At 38.0% G+C, this 17,227-nt stretch overlaps 1 protein-coding gene across 1 annotated transcript; it reads left to right on the forward strand.

Moving 5' to 3' along the window:
- Nucleotides 1-338: 338 nt before the first annotated feature.
- COMMD8 (COMM domain containing 8) lies at nt 339-11,748 on the forward strand. The gene is made up of 5 exons (XM_053578134.1): nt 339-445; nt 3,587-3,742; nt 7,248-7,400; nt 9,645-9,800; nt 10,839-11,748. The coding sequence occupies exons 1-5, from the start codon at nt 380-382 to the stop codon at nt 10,857-10,859; spliced, it is 552 nt and encodes a 183-aa protein (XP_053434109.1). The 5' UTR covers nt 339-379; the 3' UTR covers nt 10,860-11,748.
- The last annotated feature ends 5,479 nt before the right edge of the window (nt 11,749-17,227 follow it).

The raw sequence follows: 17,227 nt of genomic DNA on the forward strand, positions 1-17,227 counted from the left end.
TGCCCTTAATTTACCTTCCTAATCAGATACTTCATTAGAGACTATGTTAAAATTCAGGGACAGCGGCCCCGGGCACACCAAAATAACAAGATTCCTCGAAGGCAGAGAAAGTTCATTACAACTCTGTACAAACTTGCGAACTGAACTGCGGTGAAAGATTTGTATATGTGCCTCCAGAGTAACAGCACCAGGGAGCACAAACCACATGCCAGCAAGCAGTAGAGACTACCTCATTTACACGGAAAAGGGACGGCGGAGCCTCTGCGCAAGCGCACAACGACGCCTGCGTCTCCGCGCGCGGCACCGCCCCAACCAGAGCGTCACGTGGACGGATCCGCCGGGCCTTATCACGTGGCCCAGACCCCAGCTACACACAGGGATGGAGCCGGAAGAGGGGACGCCCTTGTGGCGGCTGCAGAAACTGCCAGCCGAGCTGGGCCCACAGGTGAGGAGCGCGCAGGCGGCCGCGGCGGGAGGCCGGAGCTCCGGGGCTGCCTGGGGCGCGGGTCGGGCAGGCTGCGACCCCAACACCTGCGCGGGCTCCCCCAGGAAGGGCGGGGCGGGACGTGCGCAGATGGAGGCCCCAGCCTTCCCGGGAGTTTAGGAACGCTTGGCTCGAGACTCGAGCTTGGAGTTGCTGCTCCAGGGACTTTGCTCCTAGAAGCGCCCGGCACCACACCCCTGAGGGGCCGCCCACCTGCTCCCACGCCCAGCCCGGGACCCAGAGACCCTGGTCTGGGGAGTGGAGTCGCCACGTAGTCTTTGAAAGCTTCTAGCGTGAGACGTTTCATTCATTCAATACACACACGCCTCCCAAACGCTCCCTAGGCACCTGGCACGGTGCTGGGTGCTGACGCCGGATTCCGTGGTGACCTAGAGCGGAGCCAACCCTGCCCCCTTGAGGGCGACAGAAAGAAACGACTGACTGGCGACTTTAGTTAGGCTGATCTCAAGAGGTGACATATCCATTTACAACAGGCTGATGAGGATCAAGAAAAAGCCAGTTTCTCTGAGTCTACGGTACACAGAGCGCCCTGATGGGGGGAGGTGAAATGGTGAGGGAGACACAGACTGTGTCCCGATGAAGTATCTTGTAAGTTGCAGCCTTCCATTTTCCTCCCTTCCATTTACAGTGGGGACATGTGGGGGAGACAGAAAGGAGTTAATTACTGAAAGAATCAAGACAAAAACACCTTAACTCTTTTCTCCAATTTTTCAAGTAAGGAAATTGAAATGTCAGCGGGATGTTTGGGTAACTTGCCCAAGGTTTTCCAGCCTCTCAGTAGCAAAGTGGAACATACGTTGTAGCATCGTTTATGGGCCTTCTGGTCTGCTGTCTTCATTATGCCCACTTCTTAGATGAGGCCCATAACCTTTACCATCATATATGTTGATGACTTCTAAATCTCTGCATCCAGCCAAAAAATCTTTTTTGGCTATAAGGTATGTCCATGGCTGAGCTCCTCTTCCTTCCCAACTGCGGACCTTTTCCTGCCGTAGCCTCATATTCTGTTGTGGCATCCTGGCCTTTACCTAGTCACTCCACCTGAAATCTGCCTTCCGTCCTTCTTTTCACATCTCTTCTCCCTCTTTACTGCCTCCATTTTGAGTGTCCTCAGCAATTGAGGCCCCAGAATCTTTTGCTCATCAACTAGAGACGGAGTGCATGTGGAGTTTTGGATATGGGGGAGTTGAGGCTTTGGTCTTTTTCTCTCCTTACATCTCCCAACCTGTTGGCAAATTTATGGAAGACATAATTCAAATATATGTTTAGATTACTGCCCTGTTAAGCACAGATTAAGGTCTAGGCTCTTTTCTTTCTTTCTTTTTTTTTTTTAAGAGACAGAGTCTCACTTTGTCGCCCTTGGTAGAGTGCTGTGGTATCACAGCTCACAGCAACCTCTAGCTCTTGGGCTTAGGCGATTCTCTGGCCTCAGCCTCCCGAGTAACTGGGACTATAGGTGCCTGCCACAACGCTGGGCTGTTTTTGTTGTTGTTGTTGCAGTTTGGCCGGGTTTGGGTTCGAATCCGCCACCCTCCTTATATGGGGCCGGCACCCTACCTGCTGAGCCACAGGCGCCGCCCAGCTCCTCTTTTTCTAAATTGCAGTTATTTGTATGTCTGCTCTTTTCTAATGCTCTAAAGCTCTGTTATGGTAGGGCCTTTATTCAGTTTGCTCTTTTGTAAAATTGGGCATAATAACAAAACTAACCTCATAGGATTGTGGTGAGGAACAGTGCAAGGGCTGGTTCCTAATTAGGATACCATACATGGTAGCTATTATAGTTATTTTTTCTTTGTATTTAATTTTCTCATTTAATGATTGTTATGAAGTGTTCATTAAATAGTTGTGAATGAATACAAAACATAGTCCAACAAGATAGCACTTTTATTTTTTAGTTTGAATTCTGGGTTTTGTATTAGCATGAGGGCAATTTGGGACAAGAAGGCATCTATGTGGAGAGTTCTGAATGAATTAAAAAATTGAGTACTGGTTGATTTATGGACAAAGTTTACATACTGTATCAGGCACCATTTGGAAGTGGATGTCTCAGTTGCTCTTCTGTGTGGTAGTATGTGTGGTGTTACAGGAAAGGAGTTATTACTCGGAATAGAGTGGAATGTCCCAGAAGAAGAGTCAGACTTGCTGCTTACGTGTTTTTTCCCCCAGTTATTTGGATTCAGATAACTCCTCTTATAAATTACAAATATCTGTAAGAAATATAACCATGTTAAATGTTTTCCTAGAATGGTGCTGCCATAGTAGGTACTGGGTATATATTGAAGATGTGGATTGTAGGAGAAGTAGTAGTGAATAATAATAAGAATGACAACAGTGGCTTGCAGTGTGGAGGGACTTTGTGCTGGGAATGTGCCAAGTGATTTGCATATGTTCTTATTTAATCCCTACAACATCATTATGAAAATAGACGATATCCTCATTTTACCCTAGAGGAAACAGAGACACAAAATTTTTTTTAATAAAACTAGAAAAGAGTGGAACTGGGTTTTGTACTAGCTAGTTTTGTTCCCAAACCCACAGCCCTAATCACCATGTTCAGTGATGTATGTGATGGGATTTTCATTGCTGATGTTAAGAAAGTGTAGGGAGAAAGGAAAGTAAAGAGGAAAAGGCACCGCGAGGCTTTCTCAGAATGTAGAACAAAAGGAGTAAGTGTGAACGTGGTGAAAGTGAGGCAAGGCGAATGCTTTCTAAATCTACAGTAAAAGACGTTGACGTGAAAGTCATACTCCTGGGTCATTGGTGCACATACAGTGTCTAAGGATTCCGAGGTGAAATTTTAGACTTAACATCTTCCTTTCAGGAATATTGAAAGAACAATCCCTTTCCCCCCCCAATATATTGTTTTTATAACCTATACAATTATCTTAGCTTCTGAAGGTAGACTTAATAATAGAACGTCTGGGATTTTTATGGAGCTCTAATTTTTCATTAATAAGAATAATCTTAAAAGTAGCTACATTTTAACCTCAGGTACTCTTGCAGATAATGTGAACTTCTCCCAACAATAAAATGTTTTTTTATTTTCCTTATTAACTACCTTTATTTCCTTTTTCTCTACAGCTTCTTCACAAAATAATTGATGGCATTTGTGGCCGAGCTTATCCTCTCTACCAGGATTATCACAGTGTTTGGGAATCAAAAGAATGGATGCATGTTCTAGAAGATATTACCAGATTTTTCAAAACAGTAGTTGGTAAAACTTTATCTGATGAAGAGGTAACTTCACTCCTCATTTCAGTACCTTATAATTAACAATGCTCTTTTTTTCCAAGTTAGTCTTTAGAACATTATATAATACAAGGACCATCATTGGTAAGTAATACATACTCTATAACAACAAAAGCCTCATGATTGTAAGTGGAAAATCTGATAGTGGAAGTTCTGGGTTTTTGTAGTTTTGTTTTTGGTGATTTTGACTATTTTAATTGCCAAACATTTAAAGTATACAAAAAAAAAAAAAACAGGAAGTTACATAACCAACAACCTACATTCGCATTCCCAGGATCACACAGTTAACATTTCACTCTGTGTGTTCCAGGTTTGTGTGTTTGCTTATTTTAGAAAGAACGCGTTACATGGATAACTTGTGTAATGCTTATCTCCCAACCTGGATCTGCCACCCTCGCCTAGACATCACCACTCTTGAAGGTGGTGGTCATGTTTTGTATTCTATATTATATGTACATTTGACTCTTAAGGAACGTATAGAATTAGGGGAGTTTAAGTGTGTGACTTGTAAATGATAACACATGCATTTTTAAATTGTTTCAAATACAACATTATATTTTACATTTATCAGCAGGTCTAGATCATGTATTTTAACTTTGCATAGTATTTGATGAGAGGAATTAAGTAAGACATTTATTTATTTCCCTACTGACAAACAGTTATATAATTGCTTCTTTCATTATTACAAATCAGGCTGCTGCAAACATATTTATGAGTGTCTCCTTGTGTGTCCTCAGGGCAGACACCTTCAAGTAAAATTTCACCGCTGTGTGATCTGCTCTTCCTCTGAATTGCTGTTGCATCTTTGTCAGAAATCATTTGGGCATACTTGTGTAGGGTGTTCACTTTTTTAAAAAAGTGGAGTTATGTGTTCGTCATGTTTACTTGGATGATATTTCAGATATGAGTTCATTGTCAAGTGTAGTTCCCTTGTCTCCTATTATGCGCTTTGCCTTTTTATTCTCTTAGTGATGTCTTCTGGTGAACAGATGTTCTACATTTTAATCAAGCCCAATTTTTCAATAATTTTTTTGATGACTAAAGCTATTAATTTACTGTTTGAGAATTATTTGTGCCAAAGATATGAAGATACTCCATAAGATGTTTTCTTACGTAAGCTGGATTGCTTTATCTTTCACATTTATGTCACTGATGCATTTTGAATTAATATTTGCATATGGAGTGGGGGTCAAGTTCAGATTGCTCCATTTGAATATCCAGTTGATCTAACACCATTTATTGAAGTGACCATCCTTTCCCCATAAGATTGCTGTGCTGTTCTAAATCAGACGGCCACATTTATGTCGGTCTGTATCTGGATTCTTCGTTGTATTTCATTAGCCTATTTTTTAATATTTGACAATACTATACTCTTAATTACTGTGGAATTAAAACTACCTTAAGTCTTAATATGTGATAGTAGAAGACCTTCAACCTCATGACTCTTTGCCTTGGCTATTTGAGGTCCTCTGTATTTTTGTGTATGTTGTAGAATAAATTTATCAATTTAACCAAAAACCTGGGGGAACTTTGATAGAGGTAGCACTGAATCTTTAGATCATTTCAGGGGAGAATTCACATCTTAGCAATATTTAGCTTTCAAATCCATGAACGTGGGGCAGCCTGCCAGTTACTTATACTAGGTTCAGTTTCTCTCTCTAATATTTTATAGTTTTCACTGCAGAGATCTTGCAAATATTTTAGTAAATGTATTTCTAAGTAAATGATGTTTTTATGTTCTCTATTTTTTTTCAGTTTATATTTTTAGATTTTTTGAGGGGGGAGGGAGATTGTAGGCAATCATTTTCTTTTTAAATTTTAACACCATTTATTTCTTTTTCTTACCTACGGCACTGTAGGCAATCATTTTCTTTTTAAATTTTAATACCTTTTATTTCTTTTTCTTACCTATTGCACTGGCAAACATCTTCAGACAGTTGATTTTCTTTTTTTAAATAGTGATAGAAGACGTGCCTGTTCCTAATGTTAGAGAGAAAGTGTTCACTATTTTTTTTTGATAAAAGTAAATATACATGTAATTGGAATCTCAAAGAAGATAAGAAAATGGAGTAGAAAAATATTCAAAAAATAATAACAAACACTTCCCAAATGTAATAAAAATCAGCAATTTGCAGACACAAGATGCTAGGTGAACACTTTAGGATGTTAACTCTTTGATTTTATAGATACCCATTATCAGATTAAAGATGTTTCCTACAATCCTAACTTTGCTGAGAATTTCTTCCTGTATTTATTATTTTTTCTCCTTTATTTTGTTAATGTGATTTTCAAATACAATTCTGCACCTGCATTACCAGAATAAACCTCACTGGATCATGTGGGATTATCTTTGATGTGATATATTTCTTGATTTAGACTAGTATTTTGTTTAAGATTTGTGCACCTATGTATGTGTGATATTGGCCTATTTTTTTCCATCCCTATAATACTCTTGTCAAGGTGTTATGTTTTTTTCTGGCCTTTTGGAATGAATTGGGATTTGTTTCCTTTTTGTGTGTGTTTTCTACTTTCTCTGTTTAGTACTAAGTTACTTAATTTTCAGCTATTTGGAAATTTTTTGGTTGTCTTTTCTTGTCAGTTGTGACCTAATTACACGGTGGTAAAAAATATAAACAATGTTGTTTCAGTCTTTTCAGATCTGTCATGATTTGCTACAATGGCTCAGCATATGGTACATTTTGTGAATGTTCCACATGCATTTGAAAATAATGTGTATTTTATAATTTTACAGTTGCTGGTGTCATGTTCTACATACTGATCAGGTTAAATAGAAAGTGTTTGTCAATTCTTTTACATCTTTACCAATTTCTTTGTCTCTCTGTGCCAGTTATTGAGAGTTGTGTAGATTTATCCTTTTCCCTTTTTAGTACTGCCAAGTTTGCTGCTCTAGATATTTTGAAATAATGCTGTTAGGTGCGCACAGACCCGTGATTGCTGTGCGTTTCTATTGAATGGCCCCCTTGCCTCCTTCTCTGTTCCTTTTAATACTTACTGCCCACGGTTTCATTGTCTGATATCATGATACAGGTTGAGCATCCCTTATTTGAAATGCTCGGGGCATTTCGGATTTTGGATTTTTTCATATTTTAGAATGTTTGCATTATACTTACCAGAAAATCCGAAGTGTTCTAGTGCGCATTCCTTTGAGCATCCTGTCTGCGCTCAGGAAGGGTCTGGTTGCAGGACTGGGCACCTCTGCCTGCGTTGCTGGACCACTCTGAAGCTCTCTGGGTGTCCTCACTTCCATGCTGCTTCATCAGGCACCTTTTTTCTATACTTTTCATTTTATAGAAATTCCTTAAAGCTTATTTGCTGGTTACTTGTTCTCATTCTTTTTGGTAGTTATGGGAGTATTTCTCTTCTTTTCTTTCGCTATCTTTAAAAGGTGTGCAAGAGGAGAGTGGAACTATGCTTTTACATTTTAAACAGTCCCTTTTGTTTATTTTTTAACCATTTATTTTTAATTTCATAGATACTTCAGCAGTTGAACCAGGTGAACTCATTTCATCAAGAAGCAATCATGAAATGCTTGAAAAGCAGGAAAGACGAGCTCAAGCAGGCTCTGTCAGGAGAAATAGTCGATATTTCCTCGGCACAGCTGCAGGACTTTGATTGGCAGTTAAAGGTGAGAATCTATTTATGGATATGTGTGTTTTGGATTTCATTTTTTGGATATAGAGAAATATTCCTTTTTATAATAATATGTATTTATGATTTGTTGTTCTGAGAATATAGTGTCTCAAGTAAATAACAAAGATCTATTAAATTAAAATTTCTGCATTGACTTGGATATAACTACACTACAGACATCCACATCCTGTGTATGAGAACATTACATTGATAACCTTAACTAGATCTGTAAATCATTAAATATCATAAATGGTGGGTTAGTATATATCCAACATTATTTTTGGCTGCTGCTTCTGAGACTTCATAGCTTTCTTGAGATTGGTAAATGTGATTCTGCTTCTAGGAGGAAAATCTGTAATATGTTATGAAAACACAAGTTCTGAAAACATTTTGAAGGGAGAATCATGACAAGTAGGGTTCATAAGTAACAATTTCAGACCAACTTTTCTTTCTTGATTTTAGCACGACCTTGGATTAAATGTCTTACGTTGTCTTTGTGGATTAAATAGAAAAAAATGTGGGAAAATAATGTAGCAGATGGATTTATAATTGGATAAATAACCACCCAAAGACATGAATTTGTATTAGCTGAGAAGGTTTCCCAGGCTCTTGTCTTGGTCTAGTCTTCTGTAACATTTTTATGAATATTGTGCTTATCAAATCTGAGGGTTATACAAAACTAGAGATATGAACATGTAATATAAATATGTAATAAAAATTTAAAATTATTTTATAGCTAGTTGCAGTGATAGACTAAATAAAGCAAATAATTCAATCAGGGATAACCTAAGTAGAGGATTTTTAATTTAAATAAAGGTTTTATATTTTCATATATATACAAGATGAGGGAGAGATTAATACTGTGTAGTCGCATATGTGAGAAATATTAGTGGTTTTGTTTCACCAAAGGTGTAGCTTGACTGATGTTGAGTTACTCTTGTGTTTTGTTGGTAGAAATTCACTTCTTCAAGGAAGAGATAATTCTAATATGTTCTGTCCAACCATTACATCTTTTTAGTTAGTTTAATAATTATTTTGGAACCCAACAAGAAAAGAATGACCAAGGACTTAAAGTCATGGTTGGTGAAATTTCTTTGGAACACTGAGACCATGTTCCTGGAAAAGACAAAACCTAGGAGAAGCGTGACACTGTGAAGGACCAGAGGTCGTATGGACGGGGGAATACATGCAGGTTTTGTGGCTCCAGAGACTAGGAGAAAGGCTGAGTAAATCATTTGCAAAAGATGGATTTGAATTTAACCCAGGGAAGAACTTTTTAATAACCAGAAGTATCTGGAAATTATTTTAACCCTTTCTTGACGTACCATTAGTGATATTCAAGCATAGGCTAAGAAACCATTTATTGGAAATATTAAGGGGAAGAATTATCCCTATGGTGGACAACCTGAACGTGATACATCAAAATATGACATATTACAAGTCCCATTTTGGGGTAAGAGAAGGGAGGAGACAGGTGAGGATTTAATTTTGTAGTGTGTTGACCACAAGGGAGATACTTTGAGGATTTTGTTAGGGAAGGTGTCTTTGTGTAAGTCATGTTTTGCAAGTGGTAGCACTCTAAACAAAAATTCTGTTATTGTGGAGCTTTCTGGCTCAGATTCCAGGAAAATTGAATTTCCCTTTGCTATCTGCCAATGAAGCTATGGTGTTTGTTTAAAAAAGTATTAGTAACAAAAGAACCAAATATTTTGGTTCTTCCAGTTCCCCTAGGATAAACTTTAGAGACGAAACTAAGAAGTGAGGTGCACGTGTTGAGGTTTTTGTTCTTGAGTGGCTTTAATTGAAGGACTTGATAACATGCTTGTCAGTAGTTTGGTAGGTAGCTGACCATGAATTAAGCATGTGATTCCTGAGAGGTTACCAGGATTTTTAGTCTTATTTATCTGTATACGTGATGTTTATCTTCTTGGTCTCTTCTGTCTTCCTTAAGAATTCTCTCTGTTGTTGCCTTGGGTCCATTAAGTACCTCCCAGACATGACCCTGAGCTAGCCGTTTCTGACACAGAACTGTTGACAGCTTGTCTTTTTTCCTACCCACTTCCTCCCTTCTTTGAATATGTGAAGAATATTTGAAGATTGAACATGGTTTAATTTATTTCTACTATCTTTCCCTGTACTTGACAGCAAACAGGAAAATGTACTATTATTAAGTTCTGATGCATATTTAACATAGTTATTTTTACTACTTATTAATTACTCTTTTCCTCATTTTAAACAGCTTGCACTTTCCAGTGACAAGATTGCTACATTACAAATGCCACTTGTAAATCTTCATCTCGATGTAAAAGAAAATGGCGAAGTAAAACCGTATTCTGTTGAAATGAGTAAAGAAGAGCTGCAGAATCTAATAAATTCCTTGGAAGCAGCTAATAAGGTCCTTGGTTTAATTTTGTCATATGATTTAAATATTTAAGTTTTGATTGATAGTCTTAGAGCCCTTTAAGAAAAACTTACAATAAGTTCACTATTAATGTTGCTTTTTTTCCTCTGATAGTTTGTGTTAAGCACAGAAAATACTTTGTTATCTGATCTCTGGCTTTAAATATTAGTTATAACTTGTCATGTTTATTTACTTAGTTTTGAGCATAATATTTCAAACAGTTATTTTTGAAGGAATACTACTGCTATTGTAACAGCTCAATTTGTTTTTCTTTAGTGCTCATCAGTGATAAAAATAAAAATTTTACCTTGAGACCATGAAATTAATTGATTCTGTAGAGTTTTTATGATTTTAAAAAATGATGATCCTGAAAGGAAATGGCTTATTTAACTGGACAAATAATAGAAAATTGCTTTTATAATTCTTTAAGAATGGGAGAAAAAATATGGCTTGTCTTTATTATGACAAAACTAATGAGTCTCCAAAAATTTTACATTTACAATGGAGTATGTAAATAATAGTGACGGTAGAAACTTGCTGTGAGGAAGGAATGAAAGTAACTATCTTCGTATGCGAATGTCCCTTCGTTATTGCTGAGCATTATCTCCAGTGATGTGGTCTCAGTGATTAAGTCTCAGGTTTTCTTACCAGCCTTTCTTGCCAAAAATCAGTCTTCTTAATCCTGCCTTTTAAAAACCCTCATAAACACAAGCTTCTCTCCATACTCTGAACTTGCTTGAATATTTTAATGCTTTGACAACTGGTCCATATGCCCAGTAACCAAACCGGTGGCTCAAGCCTGGCTGAATGGGGCCAAATGTGTGAACGGGGCACATGGCAGAGCCTGGTGTAAATGCTCACAGATTCTGAACCGTACATGTGGCAGGAACGTGCCATCAATGACTGTGCATTGCGCTTGCCTGTTTTGAGTTCTTTAGGTCCTTCTTCAGAGATTTCAAAGCATTTTATTTAGTATAGATCAGCGTTTGTCTGGTATAACCTGATATTCTATCCCTCCCCCCTAATTTTAAGGTGGTCCGGCAGTTGAAATAACTGGAAATAATGAATACCAGTGCTGTGCGATTTCACTGCTGCAGCCGTGACGGAGTGAATTCTGTGCTCAGAAACCCTGCCGTGTGTTGGCTGTGACACCGGGCTGAGACGCAGCAGTGTGAGAGCAAAGATAAACATTTATCAGCATCCCTGAAGGACAGGAAATTACACGGCTGACAGGAAATGCAGAAAATGAAAGATGAAAAATCTACAGAAGCTGTTTATATTTTCATAATGATTGTTTCCCTCATTTATTAAATACTTGGCAAGATCTGTATAGATATGTAGTATATACTTTTAGTGAAAGTGAAAAATAAGTCTTAAACATAATGTAAGCATACAAAGCACAGATATACTTGAATATTGCTTGAAGATTTATGTGAATAGCAAGGACATATATTGTGTATATATAATTTGTGATATTTTTTAAAAGTAACTTTTTAAAAAATGTATAAGCTGCATGTATAATTCAGGAGAGTCCATATCGTTCTCATATTTCGAAAGATTATAAAATTAAAATGTCTTAGAGAATAGCTCTTTATCAGACAATGAAGAAGAAAAAATACTCCAAATTTATGTGAACAGTCTTGACTTTAGGAATTCTGGAAACCAAAATCTGGAATATGGAAAAATGAAAATAGCACCTGTTGCTTCTGCATTCCTGTGTCTGACTGGGAGACTGTGCTCTGATAAAATGAAAAGATATCATTGTATGGTGTATATATTTAGATATCAAATAAGACTGTATACAGGTCCATTTTTGTTACAAACTCTTAATATGGAATTTAATGCTTTTTAGATATTAACAAATTCATTGGAAAACAAACCATTTTTAACCTCAGTTAACTTTAAAGCCAGTCATTCTGAATAAATAAAAATATCTTATCTTATTTTTATATATTGCTTTATTTCAAATGACTTTGTACATAACTCACTAGTCAATAATACATGATTAATTGGTGTCTGCTGTTTGTACGCTTTATGACTTACTCAAGCCTGAGGCTATTCTTGGAGGTGTCCAGAACAGATCTTACTGTTCTCTATTACAGATGAAGATAGGCTAGAAGGTTTTAATGAACATTGGAGTGCCGTCTCAACAGTGCCACTCAAAGCGTGTCTGTAGGCCGGTGCTTGTGTGGGAACTGCTTGGCGTAGGTTGGTGATTAAATAAGGAGCTTGGGCCAGAATGTTCATCAGCATACTGCTTTCTTCATCAAGCAGTTTGGTTTTGAAAACATCATTAGCTAAAGTAAACAGTGTGTGTAGCGTGGTTGTTCATTTTTCTTGTGCTATAATGGACCGGTAAGACATTGTAGACCAACCCTTTGGGTAGACATCATGAGACCTCTTCAGAATTTCAGCTTTCCATGCAGCATCTCCATTAGAAGGGAAAAATCTTTCTGCAAATTTGCCATGGTTCTTTAAGAAGACATACATTCAGGCAACATGTTTTTTGATAAATTAAGTAGACACTGATGCATTTATTTGGTGGTTCATGAATAGAATTATCTCTGATAAACCAGTAATTTTATTCAATTTAATAAATTGGTAATTGGCATTGATCATTAGGAAATATAAAGAAATAAACTGTTAAGATAATTGAAAAAAAACTTTATGTACTGTGTCTCCCTCTGGTGACTCTCTGTTAGCATATTCAACAGCTTTTGCAAAGTCCAGCCGGCGTGCCTTGTGCCGCACGTCCTAGCCTTACCACGTGTACACCGAAAGCACCACCATAATTAAGACAGTGGATGTTCCTGAAAGTGTCCTGTGCCTTTGTAGTTTTTGCCCCGACCCTCCCTCCAGGTAACCACTTCTTGCAGCATTATTTGAGTTTCATCGTGTTGCATGTATCAGTAGTTCATTCATTTTATTCTTCAGAAGTATTCTATTGTAAAGCTGTGCCATATTGTTTTTTTAATCTATTCACCTGTGGATGGATATTTTGGTTGTTTCAACTTTTTGGCTACTGTAATACTCAGAATGCTGTGAACATTTTTGTATACATTGTTGTATGGACATACACTTCTGTGGAAGTACTTTTAGAGTAAAATGGCTGGGTCATACCGTAGGTTTACTTTCATCTTTTTTTTAAAGACAGAGTCTCAGTTTTTCAGCACTCGGTAGAGTGCTGTGGCGTTACGGCTCACAGCGACCTCCAACTCCTGAGCTTAGGCGATTCTCTTGCCTCAGCCTCCCGAGTAGCTGGGACTACAGGCGCCCGCCACAACGCCCGGCTATTTTTTGTTGCAGTTTGGCCGGGGCCGGGTTTGAACCCGCCACCCTTGGTACATGGGGCCGGCGCCCTACTCACTGAGCCACAGGCGCCACCCCTACTTTTATCTTTTCAAGATAATGCCCATCGCACATTTGGAACTCTTTCCAGAATGCACATTGGAGCTATCATTATAAGAGGTCTGACCAGTTTGTGAACTCATCCTAGAAAAAGTGCTTTGAAGGGAGAACTAGGTGCTGGCACTGGGGCACAGCTTCCCCAGGGGAGCACATCCAAGGCAAGCACAGTCACATTCCACAATGAGGGATGTGGCACTTTTTGGGGGAATGAGTTTGTAAACTTAATTCTCCTTAATGGCTAGGTGGGAATGGCAGTGTTAGAAGCAGCTGAATACACTACAGGAGGCTGCTCCTTTGGGGCCTGTGATAAGAATGGGTTTGTGTGGTGTTAAGGATACATGTATTGGTCTCTATCCATGGTTCCTAATACTATGGGAGTAATTAGGACACTTTAGGCCCGAGAACAAGGTCTCAGGAGGTAAAAGTGCTCTTCCTAAACTTCTGTCATCATTTTGCTGGCCAAGGCAAAGTTCTAATTTGTGGGTCAAGACTCCAATTCCACAGAAAAAATTGGCCAAGCTGGGAGCACATGGGACATTCCATTGGAGATCAGATGGAATTTCTAGTTTCTTCAAGTCAGTGACAGAAAGGGAGAGAGATGTTCTAGAGTCAAAAACACTTGAAACACAACCAAATATAATCAGTAGACCTTATTTAGAAAAAGCAACTGTACAAAGGCATTCTGGAGACAATTGCACAAATGGGAATAGAGACTGGGCATTAAATATCAGGGAATTATTATTTTTGTTAGCTAAGATAATGGTGTTACGGTTAGATTTTTTTGAATGTCCATAATTTATAAAAATACATATAAATAAGATGACATATAAGATGTGCTTTAAAATATTTTAGGAGAAAAACCCTACAACTGATTAAGGGAGGCAAGTGTGACTTGACAGTGCTGGACTTTTGGTAATTGCAGCATCTGGGTTCAGTGGAGTTAGATGTGAAATAACTTGGACACTAGCGCTGGCATCCGTCCAGTGGCTGCACACACCCACACACTTCTACACATCTCGACAAGACTCTCTTGCAATCTCTTGTATGACAAAAGACTTACCCAGTTCTGTCTGGACACTTTCCTACTCACTTTGTAGGTTTTTGTCAATGTTTGGTATGCCCTAATATCATTTATTTAGTTGGTCCTCCCATCTAAATTGCAATTTTCTCTGAGGCCATGAATATTCGTTATCTTTACCCTAGTCTTTTGTCGTTGCCCTTGCATGATTACTATTAAACGCTGGCTGAATTAATAAACACTTCACTTCTCTTTGCTGAGCAAGATGTCAGATGCTCAATGTATATCTTACTTAAGCTTCTTTATTGACATAGCAAATCCTAATTATACATGTGTTTCATATGCAGAGCGGCCATAAAGTTCATATGCGATTTAAAATAGTGCTCAATTTTAAATTGTACAGACCTTTATGGACACCCTGTATATTTGTTAGTTTCCTAAATTTAAAACAGAATGACCACTTGTTTTTCCCATTGCATAACATAATCTTCTGGAAATAGCTGATACAGAATGCCTCAAAAATCCCTGTGGCTTTACAGGCTGAGGATCAGATTGTAAAGTGGTGATTTCCAGTTATTTTGTAAGATGGATGTTAAAGTCATGCTTAGGGTAGAAATTAGACTTTTATTAAAAAGCTATTTTACTAATTATCAACTGATAAATAAACTTCACACTTTTGGTCTATTCATTATTTTATTGTCACACATTCTTTCTGAAGGGAGAGAATGAATTTGAGAATTGGAGGTCTTCCAATGAGAAAGACTGACAAACCAACTCTAATATCCATATTTACAAGTGGAGATTTTAAAAGAAATTTGACACACCGCACCTCACAGATGGATGCTGTAAGTCAATTTTTTTTTTTTTTTTGTAGAGACAGAGTCTCACTTTATGGCCCTCCGTAGAGTGCCGTGGCATCACACAGCTCACAGCAGCCTCCAACTCCTGGGCTTCAGCGATTCTCTTGCCTCAGCCTCCCGAGTAGCTGGGACTACAGGCGCCCGCCACAACGCCCGGCTATTTTTTGGTTGCAGTTTGGCCGGGGCTGGGTTTGAACCCGCCACCCTCGGTATATGGGGCCGGCGCCTTACCAACTGAGCCACAGGCGCCGCCCCTGTAAGTCAATTTTAGGCATCATTTTTTAATACAAGGAAACTATTCATTTCTTCTTTTTTTCCTAATGTATAAACACTCTATGTTCAAATGTTTGTAAGACATGTTATTTTAAAGAATATTTTTGTAAAAAAAAAATCAAAGTGGTACAGAAACAAGCTCCCGGGAAAGGGCTGGTATCTTTTTTTTTTGATTGTTGGTTACTTCTGCAAAGAATTCCAAATAAAGGGATTTAGCTTTGTATTAAATTTTACAATAAAAGCTCTCAAATGGTAGATTCAAAATTCTAAACACTTTTAAGGATTATAAAAAGATATGCCTGAAATCTTGCATGTCTTAAAACATAGTACAAAGTAAGCTTTGTGTATGTAGGCATTTTGAATTTAAAAAAAGCTTTATTTGTGTTTTCGGAATAAGCGAGCTAACACAAATTGTACAATATTTACAACGATAAGCTACATTTCAGAAGCTGCACACGACTTTTGAAAGTATAGCTGATGGTTTTTGACACCAGCCCTCACATGTATTTTCTTTCTTTCATTTCGCTGCAACATTTAAGATCTTGTATAATGAGTACCAAAAAAAAAAAAAAAAAAAAGAAAGAAAACAGCAATTTATTTTATAGCAAAGCCACACTATTAACAAAAATAACTGAGTGAACTACAGTCTGTGACTGTTAGGTACGGTGAGTCCTGAAATTGAGAGCACAAGAGTTTCTTGTGTCCATACCTGACTGCATATGAATTGATTCTGCATTTTTACAAGAACAGGCGATTACCCAAGGAATGATTAAGAATAGAAAAAGGCCATGAGGGTAAAGGGGTCAGAAATCAGAGGCCACTGAACAGTTTCCTTGTCATTGATTCACTGCTTAGAGGGAAATCGATTTCTTCTTTCATGTGTGTGAATCACAGTCTACGGGCTTCATGGATTTTATCCACAGATCGCTTTTGGGGTAAGGAAGGCATAACATTACATACCTCGAGCCCATGAAAATGAATGAATGAACTGGTTAGAAGTTCAAGCCCCTCAGAGGGTTCGATTTAGCACACCCTGTATGACATTTTGCTTTCCAAGGTAAAAAAGCAACTACAGAAAAATCACAAGTTTCATTAGACAGCACAGCAATTTCAATCAGAAAATGCAGCATATATTGATACAAAATAGAAAACTTGAATTATAAAAGTAAGGAGTCCACCTTTTTCTTTCTTGGCATTTGTTAAACCTGTCCCATTTCATTAACATTCTGCAGGTTTTACAGAAATACTCATTCTTGCCATGGAGCTTCTTCAGTGGTCTGGTAGGTATACAAAAGTGTTATCTGCTTATGTAAGAAAGCAAATGCTTATGTCAAAAGAGCATTAAAATAGTGTCATTTATGTTTCTTTGCAATGAAAGAAGTTCTGCCCCTTGAAAATAAATAGGGAATAAAAGGTTCTCCCTATTGTTATGAAAATTGTTTAATATTGACCAGGCTATGAATTAGCTAAATCATGTTTGGGAGGAGGAGGGCAGATAGCAAGTTGATACATGGTCTAAAAACACAAGGAATAAAGCGTTTAACATCTAATGTATTTGGTGAGTTTAGCATAACGGATTTTGAGAGGCAACAGAAGGTATGCATTTCTTTCTTTATATAGCACCAGCTTTTGAATGCCCCAGCTATTTGTTACAGAATGCTATGAATTAAAGTAGCAGGAGATTGGTTTGGAAAGTTTAGCTGACTTTTGGATTTGGTCAAATTTTAGGTGAGGTGGTAGCCAAAGAAGTGTTCCATTGCTGGCAGGGTAGAAATATCCTATCCTTTAGGCTCCTGGGTCCTGCTTTCCTAGACCTGCCCATTCACTCCCTGTATAAAGGTCTTTACCCTGGGGGTCAGTCC

This window comes from Nycticebus coucang, chromosome 23 (assembly GCF_027406575.1).
Source record: "Nycticebus coucang isolate mNycCou1 chromosome 23, mNycCou1.pri, whole genome shotgun sequence".
In the NCBI taxonomy this organism is placed as follows: Eukaryota; Metazoa; Chordata; class Mammalia; order Primates; family Lorisidae; genus Nycticebus; species Nycticebus coucang.

Excerpts from the sequence above, each read along its gene's own strand:
- COMMD8 (XM_053578134.1), top strand. The coding sequence starts at position 380 with ATGGAGCCGGAAGAGGGGACGCCCTTGTGGCGGCTGCAGAAACTGCCA. Across the intron at positions 3,743-7,247 it reads AAACTTTATCTGATGAAGAG|ATACTTCAGCAGTTGAACCA; the intron begins GTAACTTCACTC and ends TTAATTTCATAG. Across the intron at positions 9,801-10,838 it reads CCTTGGAAGCAGCTAATAAG|GTGGTCCGGCAGTTGAAATA; the intron begins GTCCTTGGTTTA and ends CCTAATTTTAAG.